We start from the raw sequence: 13,377 nt of genomic DNA, 5'->3' as shown, positions 1-13,377 counted from the left end.
CAGTAATGCAGCTATGTGTAGGACTCACGTGCTCTCATCTCTCCAGCTCCACTTCCAATTGGGCCTCTATAATGAGGCACTAGTAGGACTTGAACTTGATTTATGCCTTTTTGTTTTGATCGTTCATTATGATTTCCTTTCCTCTTAGAACCTTTGGACTGAGTTGACTGGGTGGCACTTTCACTCATGCTCATATCAAATGTCAACTGTGCATTCTGGCTCTTAAACTTATGAATTTGAATGTCCACCCATCTTCGTGTGTAGGCCAAGACTAGCTTCATCAAGTCTCCCAAATTAGTGATCTCAGCATCAATCCAATTGACTTCCACTTTTTCATCTGTCTCTCAATCATAAGTGTGTTGGAGGCACTTTCCATCATCTTGCACTTGATCTAGAATGTTGGAAACTCTACATATTTTGATGATGTTAATCGGTAGCCTAGAACACATCTTCCTTATCTCAAAATCATCCTGAGCATTCATCCAATAATCCTCTAAGTGCAGCTTATGCCTATGCCTTCTGCCATTAGCTTTTCTCATGTTGCCATAAGGATCAAAGTTTTCTCTAGAGAATAAGGAATGAGGGGGTAGGATCTCAACTCTTCTTCCGACTTCTCAACTGCTTGTAGAGATGGACACACTTCTACTGATTGTCCAATTGAGATGGGAAAAGCAATCCATATCTTGTATCTGTTTTTCTAGACTTTGTCATGTGTGATTAACTGTCTCACTAACTCCTACAGTATCATCTAGTCGATAGGGTAGCATGGCAGCATGTATGGCGGACAAGAGCATCCTTGAACTCTTATATAAGTGAACTTGGGGAATTGGATATACCAAGCACTGTACTTCTTTACCAACTCCTTCGCCTACGAGGATAATCTTTGATGGATGCCGCCTTGCAGTGTTCTTGTCAAATGCATGGTGTAAGCATCATTCAACCTCTTGAAATGTGCCTTGCTAAGGTGATGCAGCTGTGTAGGATTCACATGCTCTCATCTCTCCAGCTCCACTTCCAACTGAGCCTCTATACATCAATCCCGCATATTCACGGGCTCTAGCAAGTGAATATATGATTTATGAACTCATGTAGAATGTTTTAGTACGCTCAAGCCTCTTCAACTATAGATCAAGGTTGTTACTTATGATTCTCGCCCAATTGATCTTTTCTCCACCAATTGACACTACTTCCATGAAGTAGAACATCCAATTCTCAAACTGAGATGCATAGGAACTTCCCATAACTCGGTTGAGTAAAGTGATTAAATCACTAAATTCTTCCTTGAAATCAAATCTGTGAAGCTTGTTGGGTATCTTGGATATGTCGGCCCTTCTTTTCAACATCCAATACTTGTTGATTATGCCTAGACATTTGTCGGGATCATCTTCAAAGATCACTTGTGCTCCTTTGCTCTTGTAGACCATGCCTTTATGATCGAGTCTATGGAAGGCTTCGTTGATGGCTGTCTCGGATAGGTGGGCAAGTACTTTGCCATCAAGTGCCACTATCTTTCTTGTGCTGGCATCATAGTGTTTGGCACACTCAACTATCAACTCATTGCATTGCATAGTTGGAAGGAAGCTTGCTGCTTGCACTATCCCACTCTCGATCATCTTATTCGAAAATCCAAAAAGCTTGCTTGTGTATAGGGGACCTTGAAACTTCTTCATGTCGATCCGGCCTAGGTTGGTTTCTCCGACATTACTCTACAATGATGTAATCTTTGACTCGAGCATCACTCCCTTCGAGTCCTGCTTGATGAGGGGTTTGTCTTGGAACCACTCCCGCCGTTGAGGCTGCCATATTCTACCTGCAAGAATTGCCTAAGTTAGGGTCTTAACAAGATATTAATATTTACAAGGCTGAAATTGATCAATTAGGTTAACAATTTCCTTCAAAAGCTGATAATTCACCTAAAACCTTCACAAATTGCTAAATCCTAGGTTTTCATCCTAAAACCCTAGCTTGTAAAATTAGAGTAAACTTGAACATAATCATCAAATTATCATGAATTTCCATTAAAGCATGTAAATGATCAGTTCAAAGGCTTTGAAACATGATGCAAAAGAGATTTTCATGACTGAAACTTTTTCAAAGCCCTAGCCTGTAGCTGTATTAGCATCAAATTTAGGACTGATTCCCAATAAAAATGATCACAAAACAGTCCTTTCAGACATGCAAATGAATATTTATCTCTCTGGCAATCTCAGATCTACCCTCACTTTGGCAAAGTTTCCCTTATATTCTGCAAATTGATTAGGTCTGCTGGTTGGATTACAGAATTCGTTGATTTTGCTTGTCTTGTAGGTCACTGTCACTATGTTCTGAAGGTGTATCACTGCCAGATTGGAGACCGTTGTCATCTGAAGATGAACTCACTGCTTGATGCTTGATGATGGCAATTTTAATGTTCTTGCTAAAGATGGAGATCACTGTGATCTGCCTGACAAAGTTCACTATGTTTTGCTTGTTCAAAATCGTTATTCTTGCTGCAGGGTTATCAGTTTATGCTTGATGAAGATCGTTGTTTTGTGTGCTGATGTTGATCGTCAAGTTTTGACAATATAAGATGACTGGTTCTTGAGGCTGATTGAGTTCACTGTGACTTGGATGTTGATTTTATGGTAGTGCTCGTTAACCACAGGCAAACATCAGATCTGTTGCCTTCCCAACCATAGATGATAAGCTCTTATTGTCACCCCCGAGCACACTACATGTCCTTCATGTTATTCAATTCATGACCTTGCATATATATGAATCAATACCTCCTAATGGACCTCAAGTCGGCCATATACTTTTGGCGCCAAGGATAGGGTTAGACCTATATATTACAAGTTACATATGAGTCTCCCTTAGTTGCAAGTTACATTTAACTTAATCACAAGTTACACAAGTGGTTCGCCCAAATAGAGCCTGCCCCAAATTAGACTCATACAACTGAGATATCCAAATGCCAAGGCTGATAAGCCACTTGGCATTTTGTGCACTAGGTCGGCCATAGAAGGGATCCTACCTAGCTACACAACAACATTGGAGAGGACAAAGTTCGCTGATCTTTAGAAGGCAAATTCGCTATCTTGGAGAGTTGAATCGATTTGCAAATGATGGTTGATCAATGGAATAATCGACCCATCATTTATACTCGTTGAAATGGTGCATCTCTTGATAACTAAAGCCAACTTATTTCATTGCATTTATACAATTTTTTGTAAGTTTGTTTTCCCATGCCTAAGGCCAACTTGTTTTTGTTTTTAAAATTTTGAATAAAACATTTATCTCCTAAGCAGGCCCCCTTTCTCACATTCAGCGCTAAAAAAGTCATATCATCTCCTTTGGTATGGATTTGAAGGTGCATCGGCACTCACACTGGGAAGTCGGACCTTTTGACCCCTACTGGAAGTTCATGGATTTTACTTCCAACTGGAAGTGCTCATCAAGTTCGTGGGTTTTGGGTCACACTGGCATTAGACATAAGGTTGCAGATTTCCTAAGGCACTGGAAGTCAAGCAAATGAGGTCGTGGTTTTGAGCTCCAACTCAAAGTGCTTGTAAAGTTCACGAATTTAAAGCCAAACTAGAAGTCATGCAATGAGTTCGGGCTTTTTGAGTCCAACTGGCAGTCATCTTCAAGAAGTTCGTGAATCTTACCTCCTACTGGAAGTTCTCATGAGCTGATCAGGTTTTTTAAGAAGCGCTGACAGTGAACAAATGATGTCGTGGATTTTAAGTGGCACTGGAAGTAGTCATAAGGCTTCGTGGATTCTGCCTCCAACAAGAAGTGCATAATGTGTCATGATTTTTGCTTCCAACTAGAAGTAAACTCTTCACATCTTTTCGCCACTCTGATTAATTTATTGAATTCGCCCTCATCTCAGCAGCATAAACATCACTTCTTTATGTACTCGGGCGTGTTTGTAAGTGCTCACTGGAAGTACTTGTAAAGAGTTTGTGGATTCTACCATCAACTGGAAGTAATCAAGAGGCAGGTCGGAGATTTTGAGGGTCACTGGAAGTGACAATGAAGCTGGTCAAGAATTTGAAGGGTCACTGGAAGTGACCTGATTTCTTCCACCTTGCTGTTTCATTGACTTACTTCATTTGTCTCAAGAGCTTTTCTTACACTAACAAGGTTTATTCATTATTGTTTATGCCAGGATTACCTTCTCCTCAAGCATTTCACTTCGTTTGACAAATCTCCATACTTAGACTCAAAATTCCATCTCTGATTTTGAAGGCACATGATGTTGATGATCAAATGAAATGATCATCACAAATTGTTCATTGCTAAGGTCTTAAGAGCTAACTAACCCAGCTCTACTCAATCTAAAGGATCAGACTGCTACGAAACCATCTACAACCATAAGACTACAAGCAAAAGAGGGAGTCCCCATTTTATGATGGGGTGATGTCTGAAATGGCCACAAAACCACTTCCTGCTTAGAATACAAACCAGTGACATCAAAAACCTATCTCATGAAAAGTGTTTATCTTCTTCCTCCTAATCTATATGTTGAATATAGGTTGTTTGAACTTTGAATCAAAACAATTCCATATTTAGCAAAATCAGTATAGAAATTTCTTTGATATCGCTTCAAATTGTAGCATATTTGTAATTTACCATTACAAAACACCATATTTTCCTCAGCATTGATGGATAAAAGAATTAGTTTCTTCCTTTTCTTTTTTAACCAAAGTCACTAAAATGTTTGGGTAGAAGAAATTTCTATCTTGGCCTTAGTCCAGAAATGGAACTTTCGTACAAACAAAATACACATAGGTAGGACTTAAAGATTCTCACATAAATGATAAAAGCACCATATGCAGGAATTAAGTCACTGAAACATAAATTAAATAAATCACCTGCAAACTTTCAATTATAACATCCATCTTCTTCAGCAAATGTGCCCTTATGCGGTTGATCTCTGACATTTTTTCACCTGCCAAAGCATTTAGAAATCACTACTAAAAATGAAAACATTGTGGTCCCAAGAAAAGAAATTTCTCTACAACCCACAAATCAGAAACAATTACACAAGTCTACATTTCCACTGAGAAAAGCTTAGGCAAGGAAATATCAGGACATCAAAAGCAACATATGTTCTACTAAAACTTAGAGAGTTCTGAATCGCAGTACAAAACAATACTAAAAATGAAACCTACTCAAGTGAATGATTAAATTAATTTACTCAAGTTGCAGAAAGCACTGAAATGACAACAAATAAAATTTTTGAAAATTATAACAACATTATAAAGGAGTCATGGGACGATGACCCAAAGAAACTAGGTGACTTACTAAAAAAAGTATGCTCCTCCAAAAAATTTGGAACACCACAAAAGTTGGAAAACAATTTTGAAACTGCCATGATGATCCACAACACTAACTAAGCTCATTGCCATGAATAAAGACTCTGCCAACCCAAACCTGTGCTCTCTAGGAAATTTGGAGTTCCCGTTCTTTAACTACCAATTAGCCTGCAGGAAACTCGCAAAATAGGCTAATTGTCGACCAACTGATTATGTTGGAGAAGGGGACACTACAACATATATGTGTGTGTGTGTGTGTGTGTGTGTGTGTGTGTGTGTGTATGTGTATGTATATGTATATGTATATGTATATGTATATGTATATGTATATGTATGTGTATATGTATATGTATATATGTATAACTATATACATACATATATATAAATACATACATATATATATGTATATATATGCATATAGGTAAAGTTAATTTTTTTTTTGTTGAACAAACTCTCCTCCATTAATGGAGGCCCTTCATTACAAGAAAGCATACAGACCCTGAAATCAACTAAGTTCTTCTCCTATTGATTCACCAAATTGTTGTATGGGAGCTCCCTTGTGGAAGCCCACAAGGGGATTGTTGTCCATTAACCTTATATATCATTCAATGAGGGACACAAACCGTATTCCATCTCCAAATTTGAATGTGTGCCTCCTCTATGGAGTACATATGCCTTCACCATGAAGCCCAACTAGGTTGCAAACACTCGACAATCAGTAATGTTTTCGTAACATGTGCCACTACCAACCAAATGCAATGATACAATAGCATTTATGTTAAATGATACCTCCTCCATCATTGTGTCTGCATGTCACCTAACCTGCTAATAGGTTAAAGATTAATTGGAGATCCCAAAAGAAAATAGCATAAGACTTTAAAGAAATCCACACCTATAAGAGGAATAGCTGATGCTAAAAGCGCTTCTTGAGAAACCCATAGGTTGTCCCATGCTTCTTTAAGAGCCTACACGTAGAAAACAGGCTAACAAGGAAAATAAGAATACAAATTTCTTATTAATCTATTTTAAATATCTCAACATAACTTTTTCAATGCTTCCTTAGTACCCTGGACATATTTTATGTTACAAGCTCGTATCTTTCAAAATTTGACAGTAAAATGCAAGATTCATGTATAAGAATGCTCAAACATATGAAGAAAACAAGAACAAACCTGTGCCCTGACAGATACCATCTCATATTTCTCAAGCACGTCATCAAAATTTACAGCAAATTTTGATGCTTCCATAACCAACTCAACCTCCCGTTTATTCCTAAATCTACATGGAGTACAAAATTTGTGGATAAGAACTAAAACATTCTTTCAAAACATCCTAACATAAAAAATCTCTAGTCAAAGAAAAGGAAAATTATTTGTTCATTTAAAGGTAAGCACATCACTTGTTTGTTTATTTGAAGCATTTTGTAAATCCTCAAACTCTCTCAAAAGACTTCATAATAAACATAAAGACATTTATCATACACAGAAAAACTGTAGCAAATCAATCAAAACTACTACTGCTGAAAATTGACACAAAATGTAATTGGGAAAGTGATTCATGTAATATAAGTTTGTCTCATTCGATAACGAACAGCTACCATGTTGCACAAAATAAATCGTAGGAAAAAGACTTGGAAGAAACAAAATAACAAATGGATGAACAAGTGGGACATAAATTTGCACAACTGCCCCAACAGCAAAGAGGAGATAAAAAAGTGGGTCTTAGAGAAATTTAGGAATGCCATGTGGTTAAACCAGCTAGGCAGGAAAAAAGCGTACTATATTAAGGAATTCAACCCTACTTGGGCGCATGAGGAAAAAGAATATTTGAGATCTGCGATCAACGGTAAAGCCAAAATTCTAATTGCGCAATTAAGGACCAGATCTCAACATTTGAGATGTGAAACTGGTAGATGGAAGGTGCCTAAAGAAGAGTGGGAGGAAAGAGCATGCCTGTTTTGCAGCAAGAGGACAGTAGAAACAGAATGGCATTTCATTATGGAGTGTACAGCATATGAAGACATTCGCAGCCAGTTTGGGAATGAATTAAAAGTAGATAGTCTGAATGAGCTTTTTAAAGAGTCAAGACTTCACAAAACAGCAAACCTCTTAATCAAGATTCACAAGAAAAGATCCAGCATGGAAAAGAATCTGAAATTGGGATAAGTTGAAACTGTGGGTCCATTAGACCATTGGGTTTCGTGGACATCATTAAAACCCATTCATTCATTCATTCAAAAGGTCAAGGTACGCTAAGAAACTCCCACAAGGACACGAGCAACAGCCAAAAGTGTACACAAAATATTACATTTGAAATGGATAGAACTAAGAAAATCAATACCCAAGTAGTCCTTACACCAGAGTCAAAGAAGATTAAGATGAAAACATTCTGCAATTAAAAAACACACAAAATGATAGAAACTAAAAGTAATAGGGCAGAGGAGAAGCAATGAACATCCTTTCTCAAATGCTAACTTCCATAATGTTCTAAATGATGATACATCTGAAAGAAAACCAAGAACTAGAAATAAAAGACCCAATACTAGGTTGTTGTAATCAAATTTGACAAACCCTAAATAAAAAAGCATAAAAGAAATAAAAAACAAAATGTTATATTTGCATGAAAGCACTTAAAAGAACACATAAGGATAGATGTAAATGATTTTAGAAATATTATTGAAGGAAGACTTTTGCCATATCTCTTCTAGATAACCAATGTATAAGTATATCCAGAAAACGTTTGGCAAGCATGAATAATGTACATGCTGAGGCAAAACATATGTTTCTTATGACATATATTATTGATGCTTGAATAATTAAAATACACAAATATGATCATCAAAGCCTCATACCAAGTTCACATACGAGGATATTAACAAACATAAATAATAGGAGCTTACCTTCGTGGTAATATTCAATTGTTGAGGGCCCATTAATGGGCTGTCTAGGGTTAATCCTAACAAGGGGTGTAATTCTGAATCAATTTGGAGTAAGACGGATCTAGGATGGGTAAAAATCAACTTTGATGGAGCTTCAAGGGGGAACCCGGGTATCTAAGATGCGGGTTGCATCGCAAGGGATGAAGTGGGGAAAATCCTCACCAAGGGAGCTCAAAGATTACCGGAAGGAACTAATAACGAGGCGGAAGTCCAAGCTGCTTAGCTGGCGGTTGAGATGGTAGGCATTCTCAAAATTTTGAATTTGCACCTTGAAGGGGACTCCAAGATTGTAATGGATGCAATTGCAGGTGGATCATCACAATGCTGGAGAATAAATAAATTCATTTCAATAATTAGATCAAAATTGAATTCTTTTCAAGACTTTAAAATTTCACATATTAGGAGGACTGGTAATGAGGAGTCTCTCCAATTTGGATTCTGAGCTGGACAAGCAAAGTACCCGATGGTGGGACAGCTTAGGGTCTGAGGTGGCAAGGATCGCTTGAGCAAGTATGTGGCAAGGATCGCTTGAGCAAGTATGTGGCAAAGATGATTTTGCCTTTGGGAAGCACGATTTCAATTCCCTTACTCCCGCATTATTCTCTCCGTGCTGATTTTCCTCATCTATCATTTATTTCGGGCCGCCACCTTGTTTTGCTTCATTATTACTATGCATTTGGATTGGACGAAGGATTGGTGGCATGCTTTCCAGCGTGTGTACAAGTTTGGCATAGTTATGTAATTGAAATTTCTGGAATTGGAGTCATTGTTTTTTGTTGAAGAGAAACCTTCTTTCTTTGTTTCCCAGGTGAAGTGTGGAGTGCAACGAAGGAGAAGGGAGGAGGGCAAAGAAGGTTAAATTTTTTGCATATTAAAGCAGTTGGCAATGGAGGCAAACTTTACTCTGCACTCCACTAAACAATAATTGGCATCCTTGAGGAGAATTTCGAATAAACTCCTGGGTGGGATTTTCCTGTGTGATGAAGAAGAATTTCTGGACATCATCAAGAGATTACTGGGGCAGGAATATTTGGTTTCGGAGTACCGCTATAGGACCAAAATGGACATTGTGGCGTGGGGACTTTCTTTTGGCATGAAAGCTGAAGTTGTGGGTTGTAAAAACATGTGTTCCTCTCCATTCTCTGTGTGGTTTGGTCTCCTTGTTGGGCAGAGTCGTTCCTAGACAGGGGCTGATGTGACCTTTTGGTGAAGGTGTAATGCCAAACCAAGTAAATGTAGAGTACAGACCTTTCTTGCTTTGGAGAGATGGTGCAGATCGGGTGGCAAGAAGAGAGGAGGCGCAGGAGGCTTGGGAGGACCTTTTGGTCTACATCCGTTCGGCTGAAGAGGCGAGAGGCACGAGCGGCAAAGAAGAAACAAGACCAGGGAAAGCAAGTGATGGCCGGTGGAGATACTTGAGACGAGGCTTCTGGGAGGAGCATGGATGTCAAGAAGGAGTTTGTAGATCTCATGTTCCAATTTTGTTTAAGTTTCATTGGAACACGGTAGTTTTCATTAGTAGATTTGATAAGTCAAGTTTAAGTTTTTCATTATGTATTCAGCCAGTAGGTAGTTTTCTGTGGGCAGACTTGTGGGGTTCATCCCCTGTGGTTTTTTCATGAACTATTTAAGCATGTATGCAGACTTTTTACTTAATATTTTAATTTAAAAATATATATTATCGATCAAAACAAAAATATATGCAATTGTTGAGATTGTTGACCACCTACACCCATGACTGCTAGCTACATGTGAGTAGTTCAATTTACATTTGATTACATGATTTTCACTCTTCAACAAATGGATGATGCATGTGCATTTTTCTATTTGTTCTAAAATAAGGTACCAAAAAGATAATTTCTTGTCAGTCCTTGATAACATTGTTTATTGTTTAGGAAACTTATGAAAAGAAATATGAATCCCTAGGACAATAATTAAACTTGGATCTGACTTGGAAACAGCAATAATCCACTTAGAAATATTAATTAGAAATCTTGTCAGTCCTAGCTGATTTGTGAATGAACAGAAATATGAATCCCTAGGGCAATAATTAAACTTAGATCTGACTTGAAAAGAACAATAATCCACTTAGAAATATTAATTAGAAACACAATATGAGACTCCAAATCTGATCCTTGCATTTATGACAGCTGGAAACATGAGTACAAACACTGCTATACTGAACTTCCACCAAATTTCTGTCAAATGAACAGCTGACTTATAAATATCAAATTGTGCAGATCCGATGGAAAGGCTGACCCTTTGACCAAAAAAAGACTAAAATGTTGATGGTATGGCAACTGGTACGACAGCAAGACCTTGGACAAATTCTAATGTTTGTGAACAGCAACAGCAAATACTTATGTTTTTCCAATTTGGTGCTCCAAAGATCACAAGATGGCAATAAATCTTAGCGAACAATAGCAAAACATGCCAATGACATCTAGAAACCCTCCTCAATGTCACACTCAGCAATAAAGATGAAAATAACAATAAAATGATCACTAATTCTGAAAATGAGCAATAACAATGATTTGCTTACAATTATAATTCAATTCAATCCTCTACAAGTTGATACTTCAATGATTCACTGTAGAAACACTGTAGCAAGCTGAAAATGACTTTAATTCTTTGAGCACAAAGATCCCTAGGTGAAAACACCTCTATTGGACAAGAGGGTTTTCATCCGTCAAGATCTTTGAAATGCCAAGGGTTTTCTTCCTTGGATGTAAAGATAAACAAAAAGCTCAATCCCAGAAAGTATTTAAAAATGCAAATAATAAATGATGATTTGATGTGAATGTCGACTTCTCTTTTATAGCCCTTTATTTCAGACCCTCTATTTCATTTTATTTTTATTTAATTTGCTTTTCCCCTCTAAGCATTTTTAAATACTCATAAATTACATCCAAAAACCCCTTTTTTAATTAAATAAAGTGAAAGAAACACTTTTTAAGTATCAGCTAGGACCAAAAAAAATATTTTGAGTTGCCCTTTTGAAAACAAAGTGATTGGGCCCACTTAAAATGTCATTATTTTTATTTCCCTTGCTCTATCCTTTAGCCAATGGGAAATGAGGATAGGCTAGAGGTTTTCTCCATGGATCTAATCCTAAAAAAGGGACATGACATGGTGTTGCCTTCCCTGATATTCAAGACCCTTGCCCTGCCCCTCCCCTGTTTTCTTCCATGCACCTCAACAATCCCAAATCCCTAGAGGGCATGGCATATGTGCTGAATGTGATTATTTAGAAGTTGGGAACACTCCATGCTGTATCTGATGCTCAACATAACCTTCCTAAATGGTTTTTTGTTAAGATTAATAGAACTGAATATTAAATTGGCTAGTATGGACAAGAAGTTGAAAGGAAAAACATGGGTACTTTTTTAAGATGATGAAAGAATCTTCCAAATGTGGAAAGGAATACTTGAGGTAAATAGATTGGTTTCTAAATGGACAAAACAGAAAGAAAAAACTGCAGGTCTTGACGAAGAGCTCCAACAAGTTAAGAAAAACCAGACCACTAGAATTGCGGCCGTAGAAAATGACATGAAAATTATGAGACAATATTAACAAGGTCATTGAGCTTACTAAATGCACAATAAAAAATAGTGCTAGGGGCCTCAAGATCTCAATGATAAATTGAAGAATTTAATCAAGGACTCAGGGATCCCTACTACTCAAACACAGGTAGATTATAAGCAGATTTCAGCTGCAAGTTTAAGAACAAGAAGCAGTAAAAAGAACACCTATGCCGAGGAGAATAAGAAACAATAGGAGTTTGTAGACCTACACGAGAGCTTCTATAAAGAAGAAATAGAGGCTGCAGAAACTTTGAAGAATTTAAATTCCTACTTGTTATGAAATTTTAAGCTTTGCATTGTTCCTCTGTTGTGTGTTTGGTTTTCTGTTTATGTTTTGCTACTATTCTATTGCTGTTCAGCTGATGTTTAGCTAGCATTTTTCTAGATGTTTCACAGTTTCAGGTCCATTGAAAAATTGTTTTTGTTGAAGATTGTAGCTAGCTCGGATACCTGACTATTGAATTTTAATGTTGTCAATGACAATTAAAATTCCTATGTATTATCTATCATGCAATCCGAACCATTTAGGGCTGGACCCAAACACATGTAAAGTGAAGGCAAATGATGTAACTTAGGGCTGGGCCCAAACACACGTAACGTGAAGGCAAATGATGTATCTTAAATGACAATGTAAATAAATAAACTAATATGCAAGCCGACTTGGGTGATTGGCATCAAAGGATGGATATAAAACAAACATCAAATGAAGTCATTATTCATCATCTTATGCAAATGTAATCTGCTCTCCAAACAGCGATCTCTCCTTCACCTATGCGAACTTGTCCAAGTCTATCGTGCGAAGTTATTAAGGCTGATTGTGTGGCCAAGTTGTCAAGATCATCATGCGAACTTGATGAAGACTCTTCTTGTGCGAATCTGATCAAGTCTTCCTTAGCCATCTGTTGTTAATAAGGGCTGCAATCTTCATTGTTGTGTAAAGAAAGATTGTGATCTGCTAACCCGCTGATTGGACAGCAATTTGAGATAAGTTCATTGCCTTGTAATTGCCTACATTTGAAATAATACATATTGAATTTTGAGGCTGGGTTTTTCACCTCCAAAAGGGAGGTTTTCCCAGGGTATTGGTGTGTCCTTGTCTTGTGTTTTCATTGTTTATTTACAGTCTGTTATAATCTGATTGATTAAAATTAACATGGTTACAATCTGTTATAATCTGATTGCTTAAAATTAACATGGTATCAGAGCTTTAGGTTCATTCTAAATAATCAGATTATTAGTTGTCCTTCACTTTCAGTTTGTTGTTTTAGTTTTGCAAGATGGTTACAGGTCTGAAAGTAGAGGACAGACTTGAAGGTGCCCTCAATTTTACATCATGGAAGGACCGTGTCCTCCTTGCTCTTGAAGAATTAGAGCTGTTACAGTTTGTGGAAGACAAGGATCTGACTGAACCTTTGGATCCGGATGAGCTAAAGCAATTCAAGAAGAATGTTCTCAAGGCAAACAAGTTCCTTATTGATTCCGTGAAGGATCATCTTGTTCCAGTTATCTCCAAATTGAAGACAGCCCGAGAGATGTTTAAACATCTAGAAGG

The 13,377-nt window shown here is 37.4% G+C and overlaps 1 protein-coding gene across 20 annotated transcripts in view; it reads right to left on the bottom strand.

The window, feature by feature from the left end:
* The window catches only part of LOC131079407 (uncharacterized), a 108,673-nt gene that overhangs the window by 87,047 nt on the left and 8,249 nt on the right, over positions 1-13,377 (bottom strand). For 17 of the 20 annotated variants that reach the window (XM_059207119.1, XM_059207120.1, XM_059207121.1 and 14 more), the window contains 3 exons: positions 6,476-6,581; positions 6,196-6,268; positions 4,860-4,936 (listed from right to left, as the gene is read on the bottom strand). In XM_059207119.1, coding sequence (XP_059063102.1) covers positions 4,860-4,936; positions 6,196-6,268; positions 6,476-6,581 — 256 coding nt within the window. Of the gene's footprint in view, positions 1-4,859; positions 4,937-6,195; positions 6,269-6,475; positions 6,582-13,377 lie in introns of those variants that run through there. The other 3 variants (XM_059207127.1, XM_059207128.1, XM_059207129.1) reach the window with 2 other exon arrangements.

Source organism: Cryptomeria japonica, chromosome 6 (genome assembly GCF_030272615.1).
Source record: "Cryptomeria japonica chromosome 6, Sugi_1.0, whole genome shotgun sequence".
Lineage (NCBI taxonomy): Eukaryota > Viridiplantae > Streptophyta > Pinopsida > Cupressales > Cupressaceae > Cryptomeria > Cryptomeria japonica.
Note: the sequence above shows the minus strand (reverse complement) of the source record. Positions and strands in the feature narration are given on the sequence as shown.